Genomic DNA, 16,988 nt, shown 5'->3' with positions numbered 1-16,988 from the left:
AATAATATAAATGGTAATTAGAGTGGCAAATTACTTGCACTTACTAAAATTGAATATAAGCTTATTATAAAGACAGCTTATTGTATAAATGACAGACCAGCTGTATTCTTTCTGTAATTTTGTTCTTTTCTTGCCCCTTCCTTCCTTCCTCCCCTCTCTTTCTTCCAAGTTCATTGCACACTACACTACTATGTACTAGTTGCTATACGAGGCAACTAAATCAGAATCTTTGGTAGAATGGGCCATGATTAGGTATTATTTTCAAGCTTTCCAGGGGCTCCTAATACAAAGGGACCAATACCTAGCACCAAGCGTGGGGTATGAGGAGAGAACACAGGTTCCATGTTGATAGTGAACTCTAACATACAGGGGCAAATAAACAACATGTAGAGGTGTTTGACTTAGACTTTTCCTGGCTAAATTCAACAAAAATGTAAGTTCATAATCAGAAATCACCTAACACACAAGTAAACAGGCCTGTTTTATTGGTCTATTTGTCTATTCTCTAGCCAATACTATACTGTCTTGATTACTGTAGTTTTACAGGAAGTCTTCAAGTAAAGTAGTATCCTTTCTCTGACTTGTTCTTCTTCAATATTGAGTTGGCTATTCTGAGTCTTTTGCCTCCCATACAAACTTTAAAATTACCATATTTTTTGCTCCATAAGATGCAACTGACCATGAGACACACCTAGGGTTTTAAGGAGAAAAAAAAAAAAATTCTGAACCAAATGGTGTGTTAAAATATTTAATAAAATACCCTATTTTTTGCTCTATAAGACGCATGGGCATTTTCCCCTTTTTGGGAGGGAAAAGTGCATCTTATGGAGCGAAAAATGCAGTATTTTGTCAAAATCCATAGACTAACTTGCTGCAATTTTGATTGGAATCACATTGAATATATAGATCAAGTTGTGAAGAACATAAAATATCTTCATTTATTTGGTTCTTTGGTTTTGTTCATTAGAATTTTGTAGTTTTCCTCATAAATATATACATATATACTATACATACATACATATATACACATGTATATATACACATATATAGATATAGATATAGATAGATAGATAGATAGATAGATAGATATATCCCCCTAAATATTTTTATTTTGGAGTGCTACTGTAAATGGTTTTTTTTGTTTTTAATTTCAAATTCCACTTGTTCATTGCTGGTATATAGAAATGTAACTGCTTTTCGTATATTAACCTTGTAACCTGCAACTTTGCTATAATTGTTTATTAGTCCCAGGAATATTTTCTGTTGATGCTTTCAGACTGTCTATATAGACAATCATGTCATCTTAACTTATTCATTCTCCATTACTCTTATTTTCTTTATTTAGATCTGAGTTTCTGACCCATATCATTTTCCTCCTCTCTGAAGTACTTTTTGTAACATTTCTTGCAAGACAGGTCTACTGGCAATAAATTCCCTCAGTTTTTGTTTGTCTGGAAAAATGTTTCTCCTCCGTTTTTAAGGATTGGTTTTATAGGACACAGGATTATAGATTGGTGATATTTTTCTTTCAGCACTTTAAATGTATATTTCACTCCGTTCTCCTTTTGACTGCACATTTTCTGAGAAGTTGGATATAATTCTTATCTTTGTTCTTCTACAGATCAGGTGATTTTATTCCTCTGGCTTCTTTCAAATTTTTTTTCTTTATCTTTGATTTTCTAAAACTGCACATGATGTGTGTTAGTGTCATATTGTTGGTGTTTATCTTTTTCGGTATTTTCTCAGCTTCCTGAATTTGTAGTTTGATGTCTGGCATGACGTGCAAGAAATTCTCTGTCATTATTGCTTCAAATATTTTCTTCTGTTCTTTTCTTTTTTATTTCTGGTATTCCCATTATGTCTATGTTTAATTTTTTTTTTTTTTTAGTTGTCCCATGGTTTTTGGATATTTAATTCTGTTTTTGTTTAGTCTTTGTTCTCTTTGTTTTTTGGCTCTGAAAGTTTCTATTGTCATATCATCAAGCTCAGTGATTCTTTTCTTGGCCATGTGTCTAATGTACTAATGAGCCAAACAAAGGCCTTCTTAATTTTTGTTACAGTGTTTTTTGGTTTCTAGCATTCCTTCTTAATTCTTTCTTAGAATTCCTATCTCTCTGCTTATATTATCCATCTATTCTTGCAAGTTGTTTACTTTTACCATTAAAGCCTTTATTATATTATTCATAATTTTAAACAATTCCTGGTCTGATAATTCTGACATTCCTATTATATCTGATTTTGATTCTAACACATGTTCAGTCTCTTTAAACTGTGGGGTTTTTTTTGCCTTTTCGTATTCTTGGTAATTTTTTGTTGAAAAATGGACAGGATGTACTAGATCAAGGGAACTGCGGTAAATCAGCCCTTAGTAATATGATGAGGAGGCATGGGGGGAGAGGAAGCATATTACAGTCCTGTGATTAGTTCTTGATTTCCTAGGAGCCTCTGCCCTTGGGCTGTGGACTTCAGGAGTGCTGGGAGGTTACTCCTCCTTCACTCAGGTGGGACAGCATGACTAGAGCTTGGAAGGCTAGGGCTGGAGTTGGGTATTTCTTTTCTCACAAGTAGATTAAGCTCTGATAAAACCCCAGCAGCTTAGGGTTTGGAAAAATAGTTTCCTGAGGGCAAGGTTCATTAAGAAAAACAGAGCATTCTTGCTCTGCTATATTTCAAAATAGTTCCTTTATTCCTCCTCCTGCCCAAACCAGAGGGAATTTTTCACCAATATTCACTATGAGGACCTTGTAGAACTCCCGGAGCTAAAACTCACAAAGGTGTTCTCCCTGTTTCTGTCCCATTCGTGGCTGGATTTGCCTGGGGAAGTGGTTGCCCTGTGACCTTACTTCTTTCACAGATCTAAAAAGAGCTGTTGGTTTTTCAGTCTGTTCATCGTTTTACTTCTTCTGAGGATGGAGTAGTGACTTCTAAGCTCCTTATGTGCTGGACTAGAAACCGGAAGTCTGACAAGTCTTTTCTTTATTTTTGAGTTTTCCACAGCTTCTTGTATGATTTTTGTATATAGCTGGTGCTGAAGGACTTTTGCTAAGTTGAGTTAAACATCATTGGTAATAGCTTATATTTTCAAGCACTTTGTAACTACTTCTAAATGTTTTACATGTATTATCCATTTAAACCTCACACAAGAACTCACCTATAAGTACTATTATTATTCCCATTTCACAGATGAAGAAGCTTAAATGAAGCATGTAAGTATCTTCCCCCAAAGGAACAAAGCTGGGGGAATGATGGAATCAACATTCAAATTCAAAATGTCTAACTTGAGAACCCATGTTCATACCTACCATGTTGTCTGTCCCAGGTGAATCCTAAAATTCCCGATAATATTGTGTCCTGATTGACTCATGAAGGATGCCAACAGTCCAACAGATTATTTCTCATTCTAGTTCTTTTGGAAATTACTAATATGCTATTTCAATTTATCACCCAAACATCTGAAAGTACTGAATAGAGAATGAGTTTGAGTACACATCCCCTAGAGGTCATAATAAGAAAAGCCTTACGTTTTCATGCCACCTACCCAGAAACTGAGGTACCACCAGAGCAGTTCTATTAGTTTCCAAAAACTGATGAGCTTCCTCTTCAGCCCATCAAAGATACTCACCATTGGCTAACGCGAATCTAGTACTAGAAAAAGACTTCCAAATTCCTATGAATTATGCACTATTTCCCATGACAAATTAGCACTGAGTTTTACATAAATATCACTTTTGAGGTTACTAATATTTTAAGCCAAACTACGTTGTTCTGATTCCATTGTATTACATTGAGGTTCACCACCATTGCGCACTAGCCAAAGATAATCGCTGCCCTGCGGGTTTGGCCAGCTGAGCAGCGACTATGGTCTGTCTTAGCAGCAGCCGCGCTCTGGTGTGCACTCAGGTTGACAGAACACTTTGTTCTCCTTATGGAAACCTGGTTAATCCGCATCACTAATCTATTCTCTTTTTCAGACAACGGAGCCAGAGTTTAAACGTGTAGAAAATACTCTGAGTCCATTGGAATTCATATCGTTAGGTTTAGGATACATGGGGAACAGGGACAGATGTATTTCAATATCTTTAAGCAACGTGTTCTTTATCAATGCAGTGGATGCTTTATGGCGATTAGCCAATGTCAGGTGAGCTGATGATACCAACTCACCTTACTTGGCTGAGAAAGGAATCATGTTCTAGTTAAAGTTATACAGTGAGAACAAGTATCTCCCAAGGGCAGAAAAAAAAATGTGCACGGGAACTTCCTTATCTGTTCTCCACTCAAAAACACCACTTTGCATTCCTTAATGTTATATGATTGCACATTGGTTATATCTTGAAAACACAAATTCTAAGCTCTTTTTTCAGTTTAATAGATTTGTGGATAGTAAACATTGAATGGATCGTAGACAAGTCTATTCAAGATAATTTTGATATGGCACTAATTTATAGACCTGATCATTCATTCATTCATTTTCTTGCTGTCTGCTCCAGGCTGGTGCTAGAACCAACAGCCCACAGTGGCAGTACAGCATGCCAAGTATGACAGGAGCAGTAGAGAGGACGTAATCTGACAGCTCAGAGAAGATGACAGCCAGCAGAGCCATATGAAGATGCTCACAGAAGGCTCTAGGTAGGCCACCACAAAGGGCCAGTGCCTTTCCTGACGGAACCCAACACAGAACGGTGGAAATTCTGACCTCATCTAGTAAGACTTTCTGCTTTCATAGAACGTATTTCATCCAGTTCTGCATATTTATAATAGGTTTGTGGACTCTGCATGCCAATGGCGCTAGATTATTTTCAAAAAGGGTTGCGTGCCTAGGGACTCAAACTCTGTGTTCTCGGCAGAACCAGAAAACGGGCCTTCCAAGTCTGGCATATTTCAAATCACGATCTAGTGATTGTGCATTTGGCCAGAAAGTCCCCAGACAGTACTGAAGGTTGCGCACTGAACAATCTCAAGGGACATTATTCTTAACATTGACATTGTAGAAATGTGTGTTTCTTGTGGAGAAAAAAAAAAAAAAAGTGGGTGGAAAGAGTTGAGTTCAAATCAAAGCAGCCTAGTAGGAGGTTTTTTGACAGATGGGAATGAAGTCTCTTGAGGCAAGATTGCCTGTTTTTCTAATTGATACAAAGGTGTGCTGGCTTCTGGCTGCTCTGTTTTTTGTTCATCCCCATATTGTTCTTGCCTCTGCCAGGAAACAGAGAGGACGTGGACCGCCTCACAGGTAGTGTCCTTTATCAACTAAGCACAGTTATCCTGCACAGTGTCCCACGGACCAGGCCGAGGACAGGTGGGGGCAGCCCTGGAACATCGGTAGAGATGAGAATGAAGTAGAGAAAAATGCACACGATGACTCTCCCCATGTCGCTGGCTCCTGGTGTCCACCCTCTTGGTGAGAGTTTTGGAGTCCGTGGCTCCATTGTCTGAACCCTCAGGGTTTCCTTCCCACAATTCCACATTCCTTTGGTACCTCCAGCAGCAAACCAGGCAGACCTTCTCCACCAGATAACATAGTGGTAGACTTCACACACCGCTGAACAGGGGTCCTTTCTCCATTGTTTCAACCTGGCATAGTGCTTGGCTTAATGCAGATACTAAAAAAACTTCATCTGAGCAACGTGAATAAACTATGAGGCAAAATGCCCTTTTGCAATAACCATTTGATCCCATTCATCCCTGACTTCACTTGGATTAATATCACACAGCAGATAATAAGGGAAAATTGGCTGACACAAGCCAGGCATCTCAGCTCTGTGATGACTTCTCTTCTTAGGAAATGATGAGAGGTGGCATGTGCCAAAAAGAATTTTATTTTAGAAACTACTGGGTGATTGAGTTAAAAATTTTTTTTTCATTCAAAGATATCAATGAGTGGGTTATTACTTGTATTTGCAAAACACCATAAAAGTAAAGAAAAAAAATTGTAGGAATCAAATGACAAATCAAATCTGGGTAATCTGAAAAATTCCTAAGATCGTAACTGAAGGAGCCATCTTACCTTGTAATTATTCATGAGTTCGGTCAGCCACGGCTTAACTGACTTGACGGAATCTTCTCGCAGGTACCTTTGCACTTTGATTCCGTCACTAAAAGTCTGGTTTCCTACGTGGATAGTTTGTCTCACTTCCGGGAGGGACAAAAATTTCTCATAGTAGCCTTTGTCTTCAGATTCCTGGGAGAAGGGGGCATCAGAAAGATATTAGGGGACACGAACAGCCCAAGTTTTAACTGGGGAGTTTGAGTTAACTTAAATTTTACTAACAAATCTGGTCCAATTCTTGGAGCCAATACCCAATCTGCAGGGTTTTCCTTTCTGTTACTCCAAGGAACAATCCTATTCAGAGTAAACACAGGAGGAATGGAAGAGGTGAGATTATCACAATCAATTTTCCCTTTGTCAAGAGGCTCTATGGAAAGAAGATCAAGTGAGTACAAGGGACCAGGGTGATGGTGTGGTGGGTGACAAGCTGAGGATTTCTTTTTCGTGTTCTGTTTATTAAAACCACACACAGAGAGAGAGAATCATCTGATAATAATTGAAGACAGCCTGACCAGGCGGTGGTGCAGTGGATAGAGCGTTGGACTGGGATGCAGAGGACCCAGGTTCGAGACCCCAAGGTTGCCAGCTTGAGCGCGGGCTCATCTGGTTTGAGCAAAAGTTCACCAGCTTGAGCCCAAGGTCGCTGGCTCCAGCAAGGGGCTACTCAGTCTGCTGAAGGCCCGTGGTCAAGGCACATATGAGAAAGCAATCAATGAACAACTAAGGTGTTGCAACATGCAATGAAAAACTAATGATTGATGCTTTTCATCTCTCTTCGTTCCTGTATGTCTGTCCCTGTCTATCCCTCTCTCTGACTCACTCTCTGTCTCTGTAAAAAATTAAAAAAAATAAAAATTAAAAAAAAATAATTGAAGGCAAAAATATAAAGTGTAAAAACATGATGCTTTATGAGGCACGCAAGACAGAAGAAAAGTTTTCCATGGGCCTTATTTTTAACACAATATTGTATACAAGTCTTTGTAGTATTCATTATACTAAAATAAAAAGGATTAAATTGTACTTTGAAAAAAAATCAAATAAAAAATTTTGTTTCTCTTTGGATACTATATGTTTTCCTCTTGCTAAAATCTCAGTCTAAAGGCTGGAAAATTCTGTTGATATTAGCTTTATATTTGACTAACAAAATGATTTATAAATAAGGCAATTTTACAAACAGAATACATTGTCATATGTGCTAGACAAAGATTATACAATTCAAATCCCCACTTTGGCTTACTTTGTCTTGTTTTGGTCGTTCTACACAAAAGACATCAACTTTGGCCTACTTTTATGAAAGAAACTACTTGAATACTTAGAGAAATACTCCAGAGAGCTCCAAGTGAGGCCCATACTAAATGCAAGAAACATCTTAAGTTATAAGTAAGACAAAGCAAATATTTTCATAAAGGCTTTGGCCATGTTGATTATTCAAGCTGTGTTAAGTACAGAACAAATAATGTGGGCATTTTCAAGAAATTCACTACAGACTTGGAACTCTGTGACCTGGTGCCCAGAACTGTAGTCCTAGCCTTTGTCCTTCACAAAAAAACTTCTGTGTAACAAGTTCTTTCTTTTTTTTGGCGGGGGGGGGGGGGGGGGGGGGGGGGGGGAGGGGGGGGTTGTGTTACTCAGAGTTTCAGTTATCTGGCATTTCACACATTCTCGATGGTCGGATTATAATGTGCATAACATTAGTGGGGGGGGCGGAGCCTGAAGACTGAATAATGCAATACAGTTTGAGCATAGTTGTCTATTCAAAGTCAGCTAGAATATTTCTTAGATCAACGAAAGTTTGGTTTCGCCAAAAGTTTTCATCGAACACTATCATGGTTTTTTAAACGCCATTACCGTGCACTGTAAGATGCTATCGTAAGCAGAGCATCCGGTAACATTCTGGAAGTAAGAAGGGTCATTTGTGAGGAAACCATATAGTAGTTTATTGATCACCTGTGTGGGAGAGAGGGGAGAAAAATAGGAAGAAAATATCAGGGTGGGTAAAAGCATACAGGCATTTGTCTTTTCACTCATTCAATAACTCTCTCACTTTTGCATTGTTTCATTCAACAACCACTTATTGCGCCTCTTCTCTGGGCTATACATTCTCCTAGACACTGAGGAAATGTCGTGACCAAGGCGGATCAGAAGCCCTCCCTTATGGAGCTTATATTCTAGAAAGGGACAGTGAACTGGCACTAACAGGTAAAGTAAGTAGTATGTTAGAGTGACAAGTGCAAAGGAGAAAACTCAAACGGGGAGGGGAGGTGTCATGGGAGCCTACAGGCATGTGTATGTGCGTGCACTCATGGGACACTGCAGAGAAGAGGACACGGGGGTCTCACTTAGATGGTGTCACTGGAGTAAAGACCTATGGGAAGGGAGAAGGCTCAGGCATCTAGGGCAAGAACATTGCAGGCAGAAGAAAGAGCAAGCCCAAAGACCTCGACTGTGGGAAGGAGCCTTGTGGGCAAGGGTTGCCATGACATGGATTATTGACCACTGAACCACAGTTTGAGGAGAGAGGATGAAGGATATGGACATACATATCTGCGTGGAGCTGGTGGAAGCTGTTTTTGGACTTCCAATGTTAAAAGCCAGGTCGTTAGCTAAGAATGAGAGCAGTCAGCTTGGCTGCGTACTTTTCGCGAGTCCGGTTCAGTTGCACAGGGACAGGCACGGACTGGCAGAGAGGCGCTTAGCTGAAGGAGGTGCCAAAGGCTGGGGATCTGTGTAATGCCTGACCTTGGGTTTGAGCTGGGTAATCAGAGAAAGTAAGACTAGAGAGGGTTAGGGATCAGGAAGTGGCAGCAGGATCAAGGAACGGAAAAGGAGCACAGCTGCAGGACTGCTGTTTCAGTTGGTGTATTCACAGAAGTGAGACGGGAAGATGGAGAAAGATATTTGAACCTGAGACTGTGGAATGATTGTTGTTGGATTTCTAAAATTTATTATTATTATTATTATTATTATTATAGTAACAGGAATGAGCAGCTAAAGTAAAGAAGAAAATAAGATCACTGAAAGGGAAGAGGTAAGGAAACCGAGGGACCAAGTACTAAAAGGATTATCCATGTGGATACAACTACTCCCAGCTCTGTTACTGCTATTTGATTAACTACATCATTTTAAGGGATCAGAAACACCAAAAGGGGTTCATTATTCTTTAGGGTTGAGATGCTGACAGTGGTTTTCTCTTGGGTTTCAGGATATCTTGCAGTTTCTATTGCAGACGTTGACATACATTTTTGACATACATTTGACCACTACTTGCTGGCTATCCTAAGTATCCTTTTATTCATTTCCCTTGAAAAAGCAAAGGTCTTTATGTTTTAATTCATCACTCAAGAGATGGGACAAGTGGTCAGAGAGACATTGTGTATCTTCAGGGTTCTGGAGTTTTTTCTTTTCTTTTTCTGATGAATCTAGTTTGTGAGGGACTCTATTTAACCTCAGGGGCCATCTTCTCATTATCTCTGACTATACAAAATACTTGAACTTTCAACGGTGTCACTAAATTCCACAACTGCTGCTTCCCATACAGCACATATCTTTCTGCTGTCTTTATCCCTCAGGCCTAGGAAATATTCTTGCTCTCGAATTGCTTAGTCCCCGTGGGCTTCATCAGAGCACATCAAATGTCTGACTTGCAGATTGGTCTCACATACTGTGAATTTTGATATGAATTCTAAGGGTTTGGTCCTGCTTACCCTTTCAGCCTACCATAGCAAAGAGCCTAAACCCAGCCTTGGAAATGCTGCTGTGGTGAGTAGAACGGCCCTGCACACCCCCCAGCAAGATCCCTCTTCCTTCACAGTTACAACTGCACAATTGCACAAGAAATGCTGAACCCACGCTCCGCAGCCACAGCAGGTGTCCTGACCCAGAGGAAGGGGAGAGGGCTGGCGTCCTGCCCGACTTCCTGAGCTCAGCCCAGCTGTGCAGCTGACTGCTATCAGAATCCAGAGCCAGGGCAGTGAAGGCCCTGGGGGGGGGGGGTTCAGGCTGTGCCCCGGCACCCCCTTGCAAGCCGAGCATAACTTGGTGTTACCCCCTTCCTCCCTGAGTTTGTATGTCTCTTATTTGATCTGAACCAGCTGACCTGCAGTGCCTAGGAGACTATATTATTGTCAGGCCTCGGTATTAATAACAATAACGCCATTAGGTAAACTATTACAGGATGTGCTTCCAATAACAAAAAAGGATTAAAGTCCTCAAAATTTGATCCTTGCCTCCTTTACTGCTGTGTCCAACTTGATGGCTCTATCATAAAGGTGGCACCCTCTCCCCCGCCCCAAGAAAGCCTGCTTACACATCACCTGTGTCTGCATTGATGAAAAACCAAAGCAAACCCAAAGTCCAAAGCTCCTGCATCCTAAGATTTACTACGGTCTTAAGTTTAAATAACAAAGAAAAGGGTAAGCCTATCACCACAGTTTTCAATTCTCTATTTCAATATTAGGGGAGCAATGTGCCAATATTTACAAATACCGGTGGCTCTTTGTAAAAGTTTCAAATCACTACACTTTTATAATTTTTGTTCCTGACACACAGGAACGTGTGACATTTGTTTCGAGCGCTCTGGACACTTCCGCAGCTGAAAGCCTGCGTGTTGCCCTCCTGAAGGGTTTAGACCACATGTCGGAACAAAGGCAGCCACTTTCTGAGTTGCCTTTCCTCTGATTTCCTTACAATGGGGTGCGCCCGTAGGGTCTACGCGGCAGTTAAAGAAATCAAAACAGTTAATGAAAGGCACGGTTAGAGAAACACCCCGAGGCGATCCCAGATTTAAAATATAGCCAAAGTCAATGCAGAGACACCCACAGTTCTTTCCTTCATCGTGAGCCCGCGAATCTCCCACCTGACCTTGGACAGCAGAGCAGATAGACCTTCTCTAACCACAACGACCAGCCTGAGCACGTGGGGCTGCTGGGGCCTCCTCAGATGGTTCTCATTGCTCAGGGCAATGAGGGCCCAGAACTCACTTCAAAGGCTTGCAGCCACTGCTCCTCCTTGATGTATTTCACGCACTCATCGCACTGCTTCTGGAAGTACTTTCTCTGCTGCTCGTCCAGCAAGCCAATTTCGTACAGGAATGTTGCATAGCCCCGGATGACCTGAGCAGAAAAGACAAACACAAACGCCACAAGGCGATGGAGAAGTCGGGGAAGCCCCTCTGCTTGGTGAAATCACCCTTTATAATTTGTCAGGCTCCTGCTGGAATGAGCCACTCATGACAATTACACACACACCCACACAACACACAGTACAAACACAAGCACAACGCATACAAACATACCACACAACACACAGTACCAATGCAAATACAGGACACACATATACACAAACATGTAACACATACCACCCATCAATCACCACACATACACTGCACAAACACACACAAACATGCCCACACAATGCACAAATACATAACACACAGGTCATACAAATACACATGCACCGCAAACACATGTACACAGGCAACACACACCACATAACATACACAAACATATATACACAACACACACATAACACACATATACACATACCACGTACCCCTCCCTGTGTCCTCACAGTTAACCTAGGCTGACATAGTCAGCTGACACCCTAAAACATTTGGCAAAAATTAGAAGGTTGAAATTATTAGACAATAACTGGGCAACAGTGTTTGTCTTCACCAGGTTGGGTCTCTACAGTAAGAGGAGCCTCTTCGGTCTGATGAAGAGAGAGGGGTTTATTCTCCTTAAGGAACGAAATGGAAAGAAACAGGAGACACTTACAGGCTCAGGATCGAAATAGGCATTTCCCATAGCAATTCCCTTCAGGTTGACCTTCACGTGCAGCGTGGGGTTGAGCGTGTGGATGGCGTAGGCAATGGCTGGCACATACTTGCCTGCGTAAGACTGAGAAGGGTGGGCGTTAAAACAAACCATCACAAATGCCCGCTAGTAAGACAATGTGTTTAAGCAAATTACAATAACAATCCAACAGCAGTATCTCGACAGGAGGCATACCGAGGCTTTCCTAACCTCACGTTGTCAAAGGGCTCTGTCTCTGGCTCCTTCCGTTGTCCCAAAATAGCACCAAGTGACAGACAAGTCACAGTGTAGGTGCACAAGAATAACGAGGGAACGTGTAACAAAGAGCATTCTAATTTCTTTCCAAGATAAAAATAAATAAATAAAAACAAGGACTGGTGAACCCAATTCTGCCATCCATAAGGCTTTTCTTACCAGAAGGTTCCATTAAAAAGTTAATTAAAAAAAATCTAACGGCCAAAATTAAGATTTCAAAATCGGTATAATGATGCAAATTTTGACATCAACACGCACTCAAGGAAGGGGAAAAGGAAAATATTTATGCTATTTATGGGTCACTAAAATTGTCACTTGAACTTCTACTTTCCACCTTTTCCAGTACAAGGTTCTCTTTTTCAGTTTCGCAATATTTTGTGGACACAAACATAGTAACAATGCTGCTTTTAGACTATGCTGGACAAGCTACTATGAGTTCCACAGTATCTGAGAGCCACTGTGTCTGTTTTTCCACTGAAAAGTTCCTTACATCCTCCGTGCCCATTTCATCCGAAACTTCATACATTCAAACGGAAGCTCCAATCTCCAAGCTGTCCTTGCAGACTCCATTTCCATTTGTGTGAACCCTGTCTTTCTAATGGCTTCAGCCAAAAATCTTGGTGACATTCTTTATCTCTCTCACATCTTGCAAAAGCCCATTGATGACTCTGTCAAATATCTCCAAAACCCACTGTCTCTTCCCACCCCCACTCCATTGCTGTGCTCCGGGGTAGATCCTCTGTCACCTGGATTGTTGTCATAGCCTCCTAACTGGCCCCTACTGGCACCCTTTCCCTTGTCCAGGCTATTGTCAAGATGGTGGTTTATAAAACATGAATCAGACCAACCACGCCGCTCCTCTGCTCAAACCCTCTAAGGCAGGGGTCCCCAAAATACGGCCCGCAGGCCGCATGCAGCCCCCTGAGGCCATTTATCTGGCCCCCACCGCACTTTCGGAAGGGGCACCTCTTTCATTGGTGGTCAGTGAGAGGACCATAGTTCCCATTGAAATACTGGTCAGTTTGTTGATTTAAATTTACTTGTTCTTTATTTTAAATATTGTATTTGTTCCCGTTTTGTTTTTTTACTTTAAGATATGTGCAGTGTGCATAGGGATTTGTTCATAGTTTTTTTTATAGTCCAGCCCTCCAACGGTCTGAGGGACAGTGAACTGGCCCCCTGTGTAAAAAGTTTGGGGACCCCTGCTCTAAGGACTTTGCATCGCCCTCAGGGGGAAAAGCAAAGTGCTTTTTTGGAGACATAAGGGCTGACACGATTGGGTCACTTCACTAACATATCCCCTACGAGCTGCTTGCTCATTCTTCTCCGGCCCCTCTGAGACTGCAATCGGAAGTGTGATCCGCACTGTTCCCAGCCCATCCCACCGAGGGCATTTGCATTAGCTGTTCCTGCTACCTGCAATGTTTTCTCTCCAGAAACCCAATAGTTAACTTTCTCACTTCCTTAAATGAGGCTTTCTGCGGGATGCCTTTCCTGGCCACCCTATCTAATTGTCACCTCTCTCTTTCTCCATATTGTATAGTCACCTTCTCTCCTTTTCCATCTTTATCTTCATCACTCACCAACTAACTTTTACTTATTTATTTTGAAGTGTTATTCCCCCACGCAGACTAGCAGATCCATGAACACAAGAGCACTGGTCCGCTTTGTTTATTAGCGTATTCCTTGGGCCTGGTGCTGTTTATCTGTTAGTGCTTATCAACAGTTGCTGAATGAATCTTGAATTAACACGCATGCATTTTTAAAAAAATGCATATATGTTCATAATAGACTAGAGGCACTATGTCCACTCATGTGGGTCCATCTGAGGCTGCGGACCCTTCACGATATTTCCCAGGCTCTCCAGGGGTCTGTAGTTCAAAGACCGGGAACCGCCGAGAGGTCTCATTTATTTCAGACCACAGTCATATCTGCTGCAGATGTCACGATTCCCCTTTCACTCTGTGGACACTGACGTTGCAAGAAGCTAGCGGGTAGAGTCGGAAGTAAACTTGGTCTGATCTACTCCAAGTTATGATAAAAAAAGTGTAACTTACGTAATTTATACAAAATCTCCTCTTCAATGTAGCCCTCTTGTGCAATAATATTCTTTTGGCAAATTACTGAATCAAAGCAATTTATTCATTCATACTCATGAGCACATTGTAGCTTCTTTGTGGTAATATAAAGATGTGTTTGTGTGTCTAATATCTGGTCTGTTGCACACCTGTGCTACGTGTTTTCTTTTTAGGTATAATAAGTGAACATTTATCACATAAAATTTCTGTGAGATGACCGCATAAAAGCAAATTTTCTTGAATAATCATTTCACTGGTAAAGATGTATTATATAATCTTCATTAGATGATAGTTTATTGGGCAACTCCTCTGTCGAAAGTATTGTAAGAAATACTTGAGGAGACACAAAAATGAATAAAGCACAAAACCTGTCAGGTTCACAATTGCTTTTGAAAATACATTATGGAAAACTTGACTCAAACGAGATAAGGCTAAGCTTAGCATTTCCAGGGTAATTATGCCCAGTATGTGTACATTACCCAACACATAAAAGCATATCTGATAAGTGAATGACTTATCGGACATAACTTCTAAACATTTTTCTCTATTGGAAATTAGTACAGATACTAAAAAGTATATCTTCCAGTGATATTATCAGTCTAGTTGTCTTGTTATAAAATCTGGCAATAAAACACCAGGGTGGCTCTTCCCATCCGGTGACTCTTTCTGAGATGGCAGGATATGTGCCTTTAATTGCTATATAGGTTGTGGTGACAAAATTAGGCTCAAACTGCCACATTGTTATAGTGCCTTCTCCCTTGTAACCATCATGTGGATCTGGGCTATATCCAGGCAGGAAATAAAGAAGAAATACTCATTCAATTTCCGAACATCTACTATGAACTAGGGTTTTTCACCTACTTTAATTTGAGCCAATTAAGGTTAACCTTATCTTCCTACTCTTTAGAATGGTGAAAACGAGAGTCTGTGCATTTCAGTCACGTGCTCGGCTGGCATTCTATCCCAGCTGCTGCCTCCGCACCTCCCATTTCTCATTGCAAATCGTATTTCAGTCAATAGTCCTGGAATAGCTTATGGGTCTCTGATCCCCCAAGCTGGGGATCAACCTTGCCTTTATCCACTCCATGCTTGCTAAGCTGACCATTTATGGAAAACAAGATGGTGAGATGGGAAGTTTTATAACAACATCCATAACAGATTCCCCAATGTTCCGTCACATTTGCTAACCTAACAATGATGATGTTTACCTCATTTTTTTTTGCTTTCTAACGACCATCACACGCTCTCTTGTCTGTGTCACTGTGACAAATCCTTCACTGCCGTTTTCATTAATCATTCCATTGGTTGAGTGACTCAGACTGTCACACAATAGACAATTATAGGATTCTTTTATGGAAAACAGACACTGAAACATTTTGCTGAAATTTCAATTATTTTTGCTCTCCTACTGACACACATTTCTTCCTCTCTTCCTCTTTCTCTTCTCCTCCTCCTCCTCTTCCTCTTCCTCCTCCTCCTCCTTCTTTTTCTTCTACTTTTGCAAGATGAGACTTGTTAATTCTTCCTCACTTATTTATTTCTCAATTGAATGATTCTCTGACCACCACAAGCACTTGCAAAGACAACCAGACAGTAAATTATGTTTTATTTTCTCCCCAGTTTTCCCTTTTCTTGATACGCTTTCAATAGAATAGAACCCCTTAGTGGGGGAGGAAGAATTTAGGTGTGGTTGTCTGATGGATCAGAAATGGACGAACGAGACCCTTAGGACTTGTAATTGTGATCCTATAGCTTTATGAACTCTCACTTCTTTAGTGCTGAGTTCTGCCCAGAACAAGGACAAAGGCAACAACCGCCGTCACAGCGGTCGGCCCTGCGGTCTCTCTGATCTCCCGCTGGCGTTCACCAATGTGGGCAGCAGCTGGCCAGTGAAGCCTGTGGAGTCTGTGAGCGCACACTCACCTCCCACCAGCGGATTAGACCCTGGCCTCAGAACAGCTCAGAAGAGCATCAAAGCAATTATAAAAGGAAAGAAGAAAAGCGTGGCCGAAAAGTATCTGAGCACGTATTATTTTAGAACTCAGCAGTGACCTTCAAATGAGGAAATCAGCCATATAAACATAATTATCCAACACAATAATCCCAGCGAGGTTGGCCATCAACACATCTGGATTTTAATCTGCCCTGACTATGCTTTTCTAATATTAAAAGAAACTTCAAGGTGCAATTTCCAGCGCAGTTCTTGTATGCTTCCTATTTTAAGCCCACCTCTGACAAGAAGGGCCAGAGATATGGGGGGTGTGTTCGCATCTGCTTGTATTTGCTGAAACTTAAAGAAGCCATAAAACTCCAGTTTTCCTTGTTACATCAGAAGGATGACAGAATTCAGCTCTCAGTCTTTTATTTCCCCCCCGAGAGAACAAGGTCTCAACATCACAGTGGAATAGCGGTTTTGAATCTTGGTCTGCAATCTTTCTGAGTTCTTAAATGATGTTTGGAACAGCCTAATGGAAATCACATTAGGAGCATATTGTACTTGTAAAAATAGTCTAGAGAGAATGTAATGCTTGGTTAATTATCCAGATGTGTAAAAACACAATGAAATTGGACTTAAAAAAAAAACAACCTTGTAACTGTGTATTCTGTCTGAATCTCTCCCTTCTTACATGTTTCAACAATATTTGTAGCAGACTTACTGTTCCCCTGCACCCGGTGACTTTTAAGGGAGGAAAAAATATTTCATATCTAAAATCAAGCTTCACTCTGCAACTCCAGCAAAAAAAAAAAAAAAAATCGTGTCAGAGAATAATACTATAATGAAAACAATGTCCTCTCACA

At 40.9% G+C, this 16,988-nt stretch overlaps 1 protein-coding gene across 1 annotated transcript in view; it reads right to left on the bottom strand.

Moving 5' to 3' along the window:
* Positions 1-16,988, bottom strand: part of CPVL (carboxypeptidase vitellogenic like) — a 119,665-nt gene that overhangs the window by 40,041 nt on the left and 62,636 nt on the right. The window contains exons 8-11 of the mRNA XM_066354283.1: positions 11,818-11,940; positions 11,023-11,154; positions 7,892-7,990; positions 6,002-6,175 (exon numbers count right to left, since the gene is read on the bottom strand). Of these exons, the coding sequence (XP_066210380.1) occupies positions 6,002-6,175; positions 7,892-7,990; positions 11,023-11,154; positions 11,818-11,940 (528 nt within the window). The remainder of the gene's footprint in view (positions 1-6,001; positions 6,176-7,891; positions 7,991-11,022; positions 11,155-11,817; positions 11,941-16,988) is intronic.

Source organism: Saccopteryx leptura, chromosome 12 (genome assembly GCF_036850995.1).
Source record: "Saccopteryx leptura isolate mSacLep1 chromosome 12, mSacLep1_pri_phased_curated, whole genome shotgun sequence".
NCBI lineage: Eukaryota > Metazoa > Chordata > Mammalia > Chiroptera > Emballonuridae > Saccopteryx > Saccopteryx leptura.
Note: the sequence above shows the minus strand (reverse complement) of the source record. Positions and strands in the feature narration are given on the sequence as shown.